The following is a 13019-nucleotide window of genomic DNA, read 5'->3' as shown; positions in this document are numbered from 1 at the left end:
ATATATATATATATATCTATATATACATATATACATATACATATACATATATATATATATACACAGAGGAGAGGAGATCTATATATATATATATACACAGAGGAGAGGAGATCTATATATATATATATACACATACACACACAGAGAGGAGAATATATATATATATATATATATATATATATAATATTCTCCTCTCCTCTGTGTGTGTGTGTGTGTATATATATATATAGATCTCCTCTCCTCTGTGTATATATATATATATATATATATATATATATATATATATATATATATATATATATATATAGATCTCCTCTCCTCTGTGTGTATATATATATATAGATATATATATAGATATATAGATATATAGATATATATAGATCTCCTCTCCTCTGTATATATATATATATATATATAGATCTCCTCTCCTCTGTGTGTATATATATATAGATCTCCTCTCCTCTGTGTATATATAGATAGATAGATATATATAGATCTCCTCTCCTCTGTATATATATATATATATAGATCTCCTCTCCTCTGTGTGTATATATAGATAGATAGATAGATATAGATCTCCTCTCCTCTGTATATATAGATCTCCTCTCCTCTGTATATATATATATATATATATATATATATATATATATATATATATAGATCTCCTCTCCTCTGTATATATATATATATATAGATCTCCTCTCCTCTGTATATATATATATATATTGCAGGAACACAGGTTTTGCTATACACATGTTTATTCCCTTTGTCTGTATTGGAACTAAACCAAAAAAAGGAGGAAAAAAGCAAATTGGACATAATGTCACCAAACTCCAAAAATGGTCCGGACACAATTATTGGCGCCTTAACTTTGGTTGCACACCCTTTGGAAAAAAGAAGTGAAATCAGTGTCTTCCTATAACCATCAATAAGCTTCTTACACCTCTCAGCCGGAATGTTGGACCACTCTTCCTATAAGCATCAATAAGCTTCTTACACCTCTCAGCCGGAATGTTGGACCACTCTTCCTATAACCATCAATAAGCTTCTTACACCTCTCAGCCGGAATGTTGGACCACTCTTCCTATAACCATCAATAAGCTTCTTACACCTCTCAGCCGGAATGTTGGACCACTCTTCCTATAAGCATCAATAAGCTTCTTACACCTCTCAGCCGGAATGTTGGATCACACTTCCTATAACCATCAATAAGCTTCTTACACCTCTCAGCCGGGAGGTTGGATCACTCTTCCTATAACCATCAATAAGCTTCTTACACCTCTCAGCCGGAATTTTGGACCACTCTTCCTATAACCATCAATAAGCTTCTTACACCTCTCAGCCGGAATGTTGGACCACTCTTCCTATAACCATCAATAAGCTTCTTACAACTCTCAGCCGGAATGTTGGACCACTCTTAATATAACCATCAATAAGCTTCTTACACCTCTCAGCCGGAATGTTGGACCACTCTTCCTATAACCATCAATAAGCTTCTTACACCTCTCAGCCGGATTGTTGGACCACTCTTCCTATAAGCATCAATAATCTTCTTACACCTCTCAGCCGGAATGTTGGACCACTCTTCCTATAACCATCAATAAACTTCTTACACCTCTCAGCCGGAATGTTGGACCACTCTTCCTATAACCATCAATAAGCTTCTTACACACACCTCTCAGCCGGAATGTTGGACCACTCTTCCTATAACCATCAATAAGCTTCTTACACCTCTCAGCCGGAATGTTGGACCACTCTTCCTATAACCATCAATAAGCTTCTTACACCTCTCAGCCGGAATGTTGGACCACTCTTCCTTTACAAACTGCTCCCGGTCTCTTATTGGACGGCGCCTTTTCCCAACAGTAATTATAAGATCTCTCCACAGGTGATCAATGGGATTTAGATCTGGACTCATTGCTGACACTTCAGAACTCTCCAGCACTTTGTTGCCTCCATTTCTGGGGTCTTTATGACATATGTTTGGGGTCATTGTCCTGCTGGAAGACCCAAGATCACAGACACAAACCCAGCTTTCTGACACTGGGCTGTACAGTGCGACCCAAAATCCATTGGTGATCCTCAGATTTCATGATGTCTTGTACACATTCAAGGCCCCCAGTGCCAGAGGCAGCAAAACAACCAAAAACATCACTGACCTCCCCCATATGTCTCTGTAGGTACTGTGTGCTTTTCTTTGTAGGCCTCATTCAGTTTTCGGTGAACAGTAGAATGATTTGCTTTACCAAAAAGTTCTATCTTGGTCTCATCTGTCCACAAGACGTTACCCAGAAGGATTTTGGTTACTCAAGGTCATTTTGGTAAAATGTTGTCTTTTTATGTCTGTGTGTCAGCAGTGGGGTCCTCCTGGGTCTCCTCCATAGTGGGGGGTCCTCCTGGGTCTCCTCCATAGTGGGGGTCCTCCTGGGTCTCCTCCATAGTGGGGGGGGGGGGTCCTCCTGGGTCTCCTCCATAGTGGGGGGGGGGGGGTCCTCCTGGGTCTCCTCCATAGTGGGTGGTCCTCCTGGGTCTCCTCCATAGTGGGGGGGGGGGGGTCCTCCTGGGTCTCCTCCATAGTGGGGGGGGGGGTCCTCCTGGGTCTCCTCCATAGTGGAGGGGGGGTCCTCCTGGGTCTCCTCCATAGTGGGGGGTCCTCCTGGGTCTCCTCCATAGTGGGGGTCCTCCTGGGTCTCCTCCATAGTGGGGGGGGGGGGGTCCTCCTGGGTCTCCTCCATAGTGGGGGGGGTCCTCCTGGGTCTCCTCCATAGTGGGTGGTCCTCCTGGGTCTCCTCCATAGTGGGGGGGGGGGTCCTCCTGGGTCTCCTCCATAGTGGGGGGGGGGTCCTCCTGGGTCTCCTCCATAGTGGAGGGGGGGTCCTCCTGGGTCTCCTCCATAGCGGGGTCCTCCTGGGTATTCTCCATAGTGTTTCATTTCATATAAATGTGGACGGATAGTTCGCACTGACACTGATGCTCCCTGAGCCTGCAGGACAGCTTGAATATCTTTGGAACTTGTTTGGGGCTGCTTATCCACCATCCGGACTATCCTGCATTGACACCTTTCATCAGTTTTTCTCTTCCGTCCACGCCCAGGGAGATTATCTACAGGTCCATGGGGTGTAATCTTCTTGATAATGTTGCGCACTGTGGACAAAGACAAATCTAGATCTCTGGAGATGGACTTGTAACCTTGAGATTGTTGATATTTTTCCCCAATTTTGGCTCCCAAGTCCTCAGACAGTTCTCTTCTCCTCTTTCTGTTGTCCATGCTTAGTGTGACACACACAGACACACAATGCAGAGACTAAGTGAACTTCTCTCCTTTTTATCTGCTGTCAGGTGTGATTGTTATATTGCCCACACCTGTTACTTGCCCCAGGTGAGTATAAAGGAACATCACAGGCTGGAAACAATCTTATTTATCCACAATTATGAAAGGCGCCAATAATTGTGTCCGGACCATTTTTGGAGTTTGGTGACATTATGTCCAATTTGCTTTTTTTCCTCCTTTTATTCCACACAAAGGGAATAAACATGTGTATAGCAAAACCTGTGTTACTGCAATATATATATATATACAGAGGAGAGGAGATCTATCTATATATATACAGAGGAGAGGAGATCTATATATATATATACACACACAAAGGGAATAAACATGTGTATAGCAAAACCTGTGTTACTGCAATATATATACATACAGAGGAGAGGAGATCTATATATATATATACAGAGGAGAGGAGATCTAGATATATATACAGAGGAGAGGAGATCTATATATATATATACAGAGGAGAGGAGATCTAGATATATATATATATATATATATATATATATATATATATATATACAGAGGAGAGGAGATCTATATATATATACAGAGGAGAGGAGATCTATATATATATACAGAGGAGATCTATATATATATATACACAGAGGAGAGGAGATCTATATATATATATATATATATATATATATATATATATATATATATATATATATATATACATATACAGAGGAGAGGAGATCTATATATATATATATATATACAGAGGAGATCTATATATATATATATATATATATATATATATATATATACACAGAGGAGAGGAGATCTATATATATATATATATATATATATATATATATATACACAGAGGAGAGGAGATCTATATATATATATATATACAGAGGAGAGGAGATCTATATATATATATATATATATATATATATATATATATATATATACACAGAGGAGAGGAGATCTATATATATATACACAAAGGGAATAAACCTGTGTTACTGCAATCCTTTCCTGTGAGGAATACTTCATTATATAGAAACATTTCAGGGGGGACAACATTTACCGCCGTGACTGTGTAGGACTGTGTAGGACTGTGTAGGACTGTGTAGGACTGTATATCACTCCGGCACTGATCATCGCTTCTGCTTCTCCTTTCAGTAACTTCTTTGTGACGTGCGGAAATGACCGGCGGCTGAAGTTTTGGGATCTGCGGCGACTTCACGCTCCTGTAAACAATATCAGGCGGTTCCAGAGCACAGAGATCACATGGCTCCTGCCGTACTGTGGGGTCGCTGTGGCTCAGGATAACTGCTACGCCTCGTGAGTGTCCCCTACACACTGCCGCCATCTTCCTCACGTCCCAACCCCCCCGGCCCCTCACGTCCCAACCCCCCCGACCCCTCACGTCCCAACCCCCCCCGACCCCTCACGTAAAACCGGCCCCTCACGTAAAACCACCCCCCCCGGCCCCTCACGTAAAACCACCCCCCCGGCCCCTCACGTAAAACCACCCCCCCGGCCCCTCATGTAAAACCACCCCCCCCGGCCCCTCACGTAGAACCACCCCCCCCGGCCCCTCACGTAAAACCACCCCCCCCCCCCGGCCCCTCACGTAAAACCACCACCCCCCCGGCCCCTCACGTAAAACCACCCCCCCATCCCCCCCCCCCCCGGCCCCTCACGTAAACCCCCCCCCCCCCCCTCCGGCCCCTCACGTAAAACCACCCCCCCACCCCCCCGGCCCCTCACGTCCCACCACCCCCCCGGCCCCTCACGTCCCACCACCCCCCCGGCCCCTCACGTCCCACCACCCCCCCCGGCCCCTCACGTCCCACCACCCCCCCGGCCCCTCACGTCCCACCACCCCCCCGGCCCCTCACGTCACCCCCCCACTACCCCTCAGGTCACGCCCCCCACACCCAACCCCTCAGGTCACGCCCCCCCACACCCAACCCCTCAGGTCACGCCCCCCACCCCCAACCCCTCAGGTCACGCCCCTGACCTCTCACTCTGCTTCTACAGACACGGCCTGTGCGGTATTCACTACGTGGACTCCGGCTTCCTGGGCTACAAACCGTACTTTGCTACTCCGCGCAAGGGAACAGTGTGGGTAAGAGGCCGTGTGATGTGGGGGGCGCCCCCCCCCCCCCCCCCGATACATTGTATATGATATATATTGAGAGAGACATAACGTAGATATATATATAATCTCTACACCAAAAAGAAGGGTCCTGCAGCGCTCCAGGGGAGGTAAATGTGAAGGCGGTTTATTGAGCGGACATAAAGCGACGTTTCGGACCCCCCCACCCCCCGCAGGTTTTCTCAGGCTCAGCAATCAGTGATACTGACGAGGTATTTATACAGGAAGTGAACAAGTCAATTGATTTACATAATTACCATGAAATAATTAAAGTCCGTGAATAAAGAGATGATGTGCGATGATCGGTCTGCGCATAAAGTGCGGACATTAATACATAACGTGCTGGGGCTTCTCAATCACATGACTGATCCTCATTTACATGGTCAGGTTCATACATTTAATACAGTGATTGAAAAGGGGCGGAGCTTACATACATGGCCGGGACGTCTGTACAGTAACTGTCATGATGGCGTGAAACGCCGCCTCAGCTCATCGCACCGTTCAGTGTATCAATGCGCAGATGTGACTGATCTATAGCGCCTATCACAGGCAGGCGTCACCGTGACCATAGTAACAGGTCTCCACGCAGAGGACAATAAGGAGTCTATTATCTCCATAGGAACGTCCGGCAGCTTATACTGCTCTCTATTACTGTGATTATATGCATTCTTATGCCTGGAGGCATTGTGGGTCCTCACCCCATGCAAATCACAGAGGCGGACCCCCGTGTTGGCAGGGGCGGGACCCCCGTGTTGGCAGGGGCGGACACCCCGTGTTGGCAGGGGACCATAACCCGCCCAGTGACACCCACCTCTTCATGTGTCCAGTGTAGGTATGTAGACATAGAGGCGGAGCAGTGTATGAAGTAGAGACCAGACAGACGTTTATCCCGGTCTGTAGAATGTCGCCTCCTCGTTGGGGTTATCTAATAAATAAGAACAATATTAGCTTGGACTAAATCGGTAGGATAAGTAGGGTATATACATATCACCGATGGTTGCTACCGGTAACAGACAAAACAGCCGCTTGTTCCTTTAGGCTACATCTAGAATTCCCAGAGTTTCCACAAATTCCACGTTTAACCCATGAGGCCGCAGGGAGTTGTGCGTGGATCCAACACCCCTCCCGCTCTGTAAAATGTTTCTACGATCGCCGCCATATTTCACAGGGGGCCTATGGTCTAGTAGAGCGAACCTCAGATCTTATCCACTATGACGGCCTCCAAAAAAGGGTTAGAGACCGGTAGATGTGGACGCTGCGTCCGTATTGAAGAACGGTGTCGGTTAATACGAGGTTTGAACACAAGAACAGTTTCTTCTACATAAATTAAGACGTAAATCACATGATCCATGGTGCACGTAAGGTAGGACTTAATTTTGTAAGCCTGACCTGTGCCTGGATGTACAAAATCGTGACCTTTAACCCTATATGAGCAGCTTGTACAGTAATAAGATTGTTGACTGCCAGAACCCACAGAGATGTCCACTTTAACCATTTATGGAGGCTGGGAGGTCTACAGTAGGACAGAAGGTTTACGTGTCATAGGTGTCGCTGACCCTGTAGTGGAGAGTAATCGTTCTGACCATGGATCATGTGATCGACGTCTTAATTTATGTAGAAGAAACTGTTCTTGTGTTCAAACCTCGTATTAACCGACACCGTTCTTCAATACGGACGCAGCGTCCACATCTACCGGTCTCTAACCCTTTTTTGGAGGCCGTCATAGTGGATAAGATCTGAGGTTCGCTCTACTAGACCATAGGCCCCCTGTGAAATATGGCGGCGATCGTAGAAACATTTTACAGAGCGGGAGGGGCGTTGGATCCACGCACAACTCCCTGCGGCCTCATGGGTTAAATGTGGAATTTGTGGTAACTCTGGGAATTCTAGATGTAGCCTAAAGGAACAAGCGGCTGTTTTGTCTGTTACCGGTAGCAACCATCGGTGATATGTATATACCCTACTTATCCTACCGATTTAGTCCAAGCTAATATTGTTCTTCTTTATTAGATAACCCCAACGAGGAGGCGACATTCTACAGACCGGGATAAACGTCTGTCTGATCTCTACTTCATACACTGCTCCGCCTCTATGTCTACATACCTACACTGGACACATGAAGAGGTGGGTGTCACTGGGCGGGTTATGGTCCGCCTCTGCCTACACGGGGGTCCCGCCTCTGCCTACACGGGGGTCCCGCCTCTGCCTACACGGGGGTCCCGCCCCTGCCTACACGGGGGTCCCGCCTCTGCCTACACGGGGGTCCCGCCTCTGCCTACACGGGGGTCCCGCCTCTGCCAACACGGGGGTCCGCCTCTGTGATTTGCATGGGGTGAGGACCCACAATGCCTCCAGGCATAAGAATGCATATAATCACAGTAATAGAGAGCAGTATAAGCTGCTGGACGTTCCTATGGAGATAATAGACTCCTTATTGTCCTCTGCGTGGAGACCTGTTACTATGGTCACGGGTGACGCCTGCCTGTGATAGGCGCTATAGATCAGTCACATCTGCGCATTGATACACTGAACGGTGCGATGAGCTGAGGCGGCGTTTCACGCCATCATGACAGTTACTGTACAGACGTCCCGGCCATGTATGTAAGCTCCGCCCCTCTTTTCAATCACTGTATTAAATGTATGAACCTGACCATGTAAATGAGGATCAGTCATGTGATTGAGAAGCCCCAGCACGTTATGTATTAATGTCCGCACTTTATGCGCAGACCGATCATCGCACATCATCTCTTTATTCACGGACTTTAATTATTTCATGGTAATTATGTAAATCAATTGACTTGTTCACTTCCTGTATAAATACCTCGTCAGTATCACTGATTGCTGAGCCTGAGAAAACCTGCGGGGGGTGGGGGGGTCCGAAACGTCGCTTTATGTCCGCTCAATAAACCGCCTTCACATTTACCTCCCCTGGAGCGCTGCAGGACCCTTCTTTTTGGTGTGGATATCCATGTGACCCTTAACCCAGGATATTCCACTGCCCTCTGTGATATGATGGGGGTCGTGTTATCTCACAGGGGTCTCTTCTCCCCGCAGAGCGTCTCGGGCTCGGACTGGCTGAGCTCCATCACATCGGGGGACCTCACCGGAGAAGTCATGGTCATCCTGCTGCCCAGTCTGAACGTCCAGTCCATCAACGCCAAGAGACCGTCAGACCGCAGATTTGTGAGTGATCATTAAGTAAGGGGCTGGGCCCATGTGGGCGTCCTGTGACCTCACCATGAATAGGGGCTGGGCCCATGTGGGTGTCCTGTGACCTCACCATGAATAGGGGCTGGGCCCACGTGGGAGTCCTGTGACCTCACCATGAATAGGGGCTGGGCCCATGTGGGTGTCCTGTGACCTCACCATGAATAGGGGCTGGGCCCACATGGGCATCCTGTGACCTCACCATGAATAGGGGCTGGGCCCACTTGGGCGTCCTGTGACCTCACCATGAATAGGGGCTGTGCCCACGTGGGCGTCCTGTGACATCACGGTATATTTCAGGTCACGGCTTTTCATTTTCTTCCTCACAGCCGATCTATAAGGTGGACTTCCATTCCTGTGCTCCCCTGTTTACTGACAGCCCCGACACAGGTGACCCCACTGTGAACGGGCCCCTCGCGGACAGTCGTCACTGGGAACACTTTAAGCCGAAGTCATTCCGCGCGGCGGCCGGACGCTTTAGTCTCCTGTTTCAGGACATGGATACGGTAGGTTCCTTGGGTCTGGGGAGGCCTTGTGGTCTATGGAGGTTACATGACTATTGAGGTCACCTGACCTTTATCACTAATCACACTACATTGAGGTCTTCAGGGCCTTACATAGGACTGCACAGTGACCGATCCTGGAGACGATGAGCAGCAGTGTGTCCCCTCCTCCTGTTATACATCCTATCTATATACTGCTGCCCACCCTGTCCTGTATACTGCTGCACTCCCTGTCCTGTATACTGCTGCACTCCCTGTCCTGTATACTGCTGCACTCCCTGTCCTGTATACTGCTGCACTCCCTGTCCTGTATACTGCTGCACTCCCTGTCCTGTATACTGCTGCACTCCCTGTCCTGTATACTGCTGCACTCCCTGTCCTGTATACTGCTGCACTCCCTGTCCTGTATACTGCTGCACACCCTGTCCTGTATACTGCTGCACACCCTGTCCTGTATACTGCTGCACACCCTGTCCTGTATACTGCTGCACACCCTGTCCTGTATACTGCTGCACACCCTGTCCTGTATACTGCTGCACACCCTGTCCTGTATACTGCTGCACACCCTGTCCTGTATACTGCTGCACACCCTGTCCTGTATACTGCTGCACACCCTGTCCTGTATACTGCTGCACACCCTGTCCTGTATACTGCTGCACACCCTGTCCTGTATACTGCTGCACACCCTGTCCTGTATACTGCTGCACACCCTGTCCTGTATACTGCTGCACACCCTGTCCTGTATACTGCTGCACACCCTGTCCTGTATACTGCTGCACACCCTGTCCTGTATACTGCTGCACACCCTGCCCTGTATACTGCTGCACACCCTGCCCTGTATACTGCTGCACACCCTGCCCTGTATACTGCTGCACACCCTGCCCTGTATACTGCTGCACACCCTGTCCTGTATACTGCTGCACACCCTGTCCTGTATACTGCTGCACACCCTGTCCTGTATACTGCTGCACACCCTGTCCTGTATACTGCTGCACACCCTGTCCTGTATACTGCTGCACACCCTGTCCTGTATACTGCTGCACACCCTGTCCTGTATACTGCTGCACACCCTGTCCTGTATACTGCTGCACACCCTGTCCTGTATACTGCTGCACACCCTGTCCTGTATACTGCTGCACACCCTGTCCTGTATACTGCTGCACACCCTGTCCTGTATACTGCTGCACACCCTGTCCTGTATACTGCTGCACACCCTGTCCTGTATACTGCTGCACACCCTGTCCTGTATACTGCTGCACACCCTGCCCTGTATACTGCTGCACACCCTGCCCTGTATACTGCTGCACACCCTGCCCTGTATACTGCTGCACACCCTGTCCTGTATACTGCTGCACACCCTGTCCTGTATACTGCTGCACACCCTGTCCTGTATACTGCTGCACACCCTGTCCTGTCCTGTATACTGCTGCACACCCTGTCCTGTATACTGCTGCACACCCTGTCCTGTATACTGCTGCACACCCTGTCCTGTCCTGTATACTGGCGCGCACACCCTGTCCTGTCCTGTATACTGGCGCGCACACCCTGTCCTGTCCTGTATACTGGCGCGCACACCCTGTCCTGTCCTGTATACTGGCGCGCACACCCTGTCCTGTCCTGTATACTGGCGCGCACACCCTGTCCTGTCCTGTATACTGGCGCGCACACCCTGTCCTGTCCTGTATACTGGCGCGCACACCCTGTCCTGTCCTGTATACTGGCGCGCACACCCTGTCCTGTCCTGTATACTGGCGCGCACACCCTGTCCTGTCCTGTATACTGGCGCGCACACCCTGTCCTGTCCTGTATACTGGCGCGCACACCCTGTCCTGTCCTGTATACTGGCGCGCACACCCTGTCCTGTCCTGTCCTGTATACTGGCGCGCACACCCTGTCCTGTCCTGTATACTGGCGCGCACACCCTGTCCTGTCCTGTATACTGGCGCGCACACCCTGTCCTGTCCTGTATACTGGCGCGCACACCCTGTCCTGTATACTGGCGCGCACACCCTGTCCTGTCCTGGCCTGTATACTGGCGCACACCCTGCCCTGCCCTGGCCTGGCCTGGCCTGTATACTGGCGCACGCCCTGCCCTGGCCTGTATACTGGCGCACGCCCTGCCCTGTCCTGGCCTGGCCTGTATACTGGCGCACGCCCTGCCCTGCCCTGGCCTGTCCTGTATACTGGCGCACGCCCTGCCCTGCCCTGGCCTGTCCTGTATACTGGCGCACGCCCTGGGCTCCTGCTGTGTAGACTTTATTCGATTATATCCCAGGCCTTGTCCTTCTCACACCACTGAGGATTTGTCACCTCTGACACATTGTAACAGATCCTCAGCTGTGTGGACAGAACGAGTGTCCCCTCTGCTATAATCTCCTCTCTCTGATACAGACGAACTTCCGTAACATGAGCAGCCGGGAGCCCATCAAGAGGATGCAGGCCAACGAGCTGAAGGGCGATCTGGACATGGAGCGTGTGCAGCTGGAGGCCATACACAAGGTGAGACACCCCGCCGGCGTCTGCTCTAGACCCCCTCCTGCATCCGCCGCACACCCACTTGTCTGCTCTATACCCCCCCCCCTGCCTGCTCTAGACTCCCTGTCTGCCCCGCACCCCCCTTGTCTGCTCGAGACCCCCCTTGTCTGCTCTAGATTCCCCCCCCTACTGGGCACACACTGGAGATGAATGTCTCTCCTGTGGCCTCAGATCGCCCATCACTCTTAGATGTAGATGAGGTTGGGGGGGGGTCTTCTCCACCCATGCTGCGCTCTTTCTCATAGGAATATGGAGAAACCCTATGGAGAAACCATATAACCCTATATACCCTACATTCCTCCTCGTTCCCGGCTCTGAGGTTTAAACCCCTTGTTTATCATTATTTAGGTCCGTTTCAATCCCAACTTGGACTCGTACACGTGGATTGTGTCAGGTGGTCACTCTGGTCTGGTCAGAGTCCACTGTGTACGAGGTTTGCTGTCATCTGTGGCCCAGAAGATGATTCAGGAGAAGAGAGCGAAGTTCCAGGCCATGTATGAAGCGGTGGAGACGGTTGGGGAGTCTGAGTACAGCCCGGAGGTCCAGCATTGTGTGGTGGAGGTCTAGAGACTGTAGACACCCGGACTGTAGACCCGTGGACTCTATAGGCGAGACTCCTGCTGCGTCCTTGGCTTTCTTTTGTGAGATTCCATGTAATGTCTGATTTTATTTGTTTTTAGCTTTTTTGGGCTTTTTATCGGCTCTTGTGCCCAGATGGGCCCTTACACAGCACTTCCACTGCCCTGGGCATCCATGTGAGCCGGATGGAGTAGAATCCTGCAGCTCTGCTCGTACACATGTGAACATGTACGAACACCCAGACCTGGGCAGTAAGGTCAGGGCCATGTTATCTCCTCATCGCTCACATTGAGCTCCTCGTGAGGCGACCTCCACTTCTTTATTAAAATTCTCCTATTTTTTACATGTGCTTTTAGCTTGAGGTGAGTTTGTTTAATGTGAGAGATAAAGGAAATAAAGGACAGGAGGACCGGCCCGTGACTGAGGGGGTGTGAGGACAGGAGCTCCGGCCCGTGACTGAGGGGGTGTGAGGACAGGAGCTCCGGCCCGTGACTGAGGGGGTGTGAGGACAGGAGCTCCGGCCCGTGACTGAGGGGGTGTGAGGACAGGAGCTCCGGCCCGTGACTGAGGGGGTGTGAGGACAGGAGCTCCGGCCCGTGACTGAGGGGGTGTGAGGACAGGAGCTCCGGCCCGTGACTGAGGGGGTGTGAGGACAGGAGCTCCGGCCCGTGACTGAGGAGGTGTGAGGACAGGAGCTCCGGCCCGTGACTGAGGGGGTGTGAGGACAGGAGCTCCGGCCGTGACTGAGGGG

General features: G+C 50.1%; 1 protein-coding gene across 1 annotated transcript in view; it reads left to right on the top strand.

The window, feature by feature from the left end:
* Positions 1–12643, top strand: part of GTF3C2 (general transcription factor IIIC subunit 2) — a gene marked incomplete in the record, with an annotated part of 68548 nt that extends 55905 nt beyond the window's left edge. Inside the window, 6 exon segments of the mRNA XM_056554224.1 lie at positions 4463–4624; positions 5327–5414; positions 8499–8627; positions 8981–9157; positions 11546–11653; positions 12038–12643. Of these exon segments, the coding sequence (XP_056410199.1) occupies positions 4463–4624; positions 5327–5414; positions 8499–8627; positions 8981–9157; positions 11546–11653; positions 12038–12256 (883 nt within the window).
* Positions 12644–13019: the final 376 nt, after the last annotated feature.

Source organism: Hyla sarda, unplaced genomic scaffold, assembly GCF_029499605.1.
Source record: "Hyla sarda isolate aHylSar1 unplaced genomic scaffold, aHylSar1.hap1 scaffold_607, whole genome shotgun sequence".
NCBI classification, from domain to species: Eukaryota; Metazoa; Chordata; class Amphibia; order Anura; family Hylidae; genus Hyla; species Hyla sarda.
The sequence above is the reverse complement of the archived record's forward strand: the minus strand, read 5'-3'. Positions and strand labels throughout refer to the sequence as shown.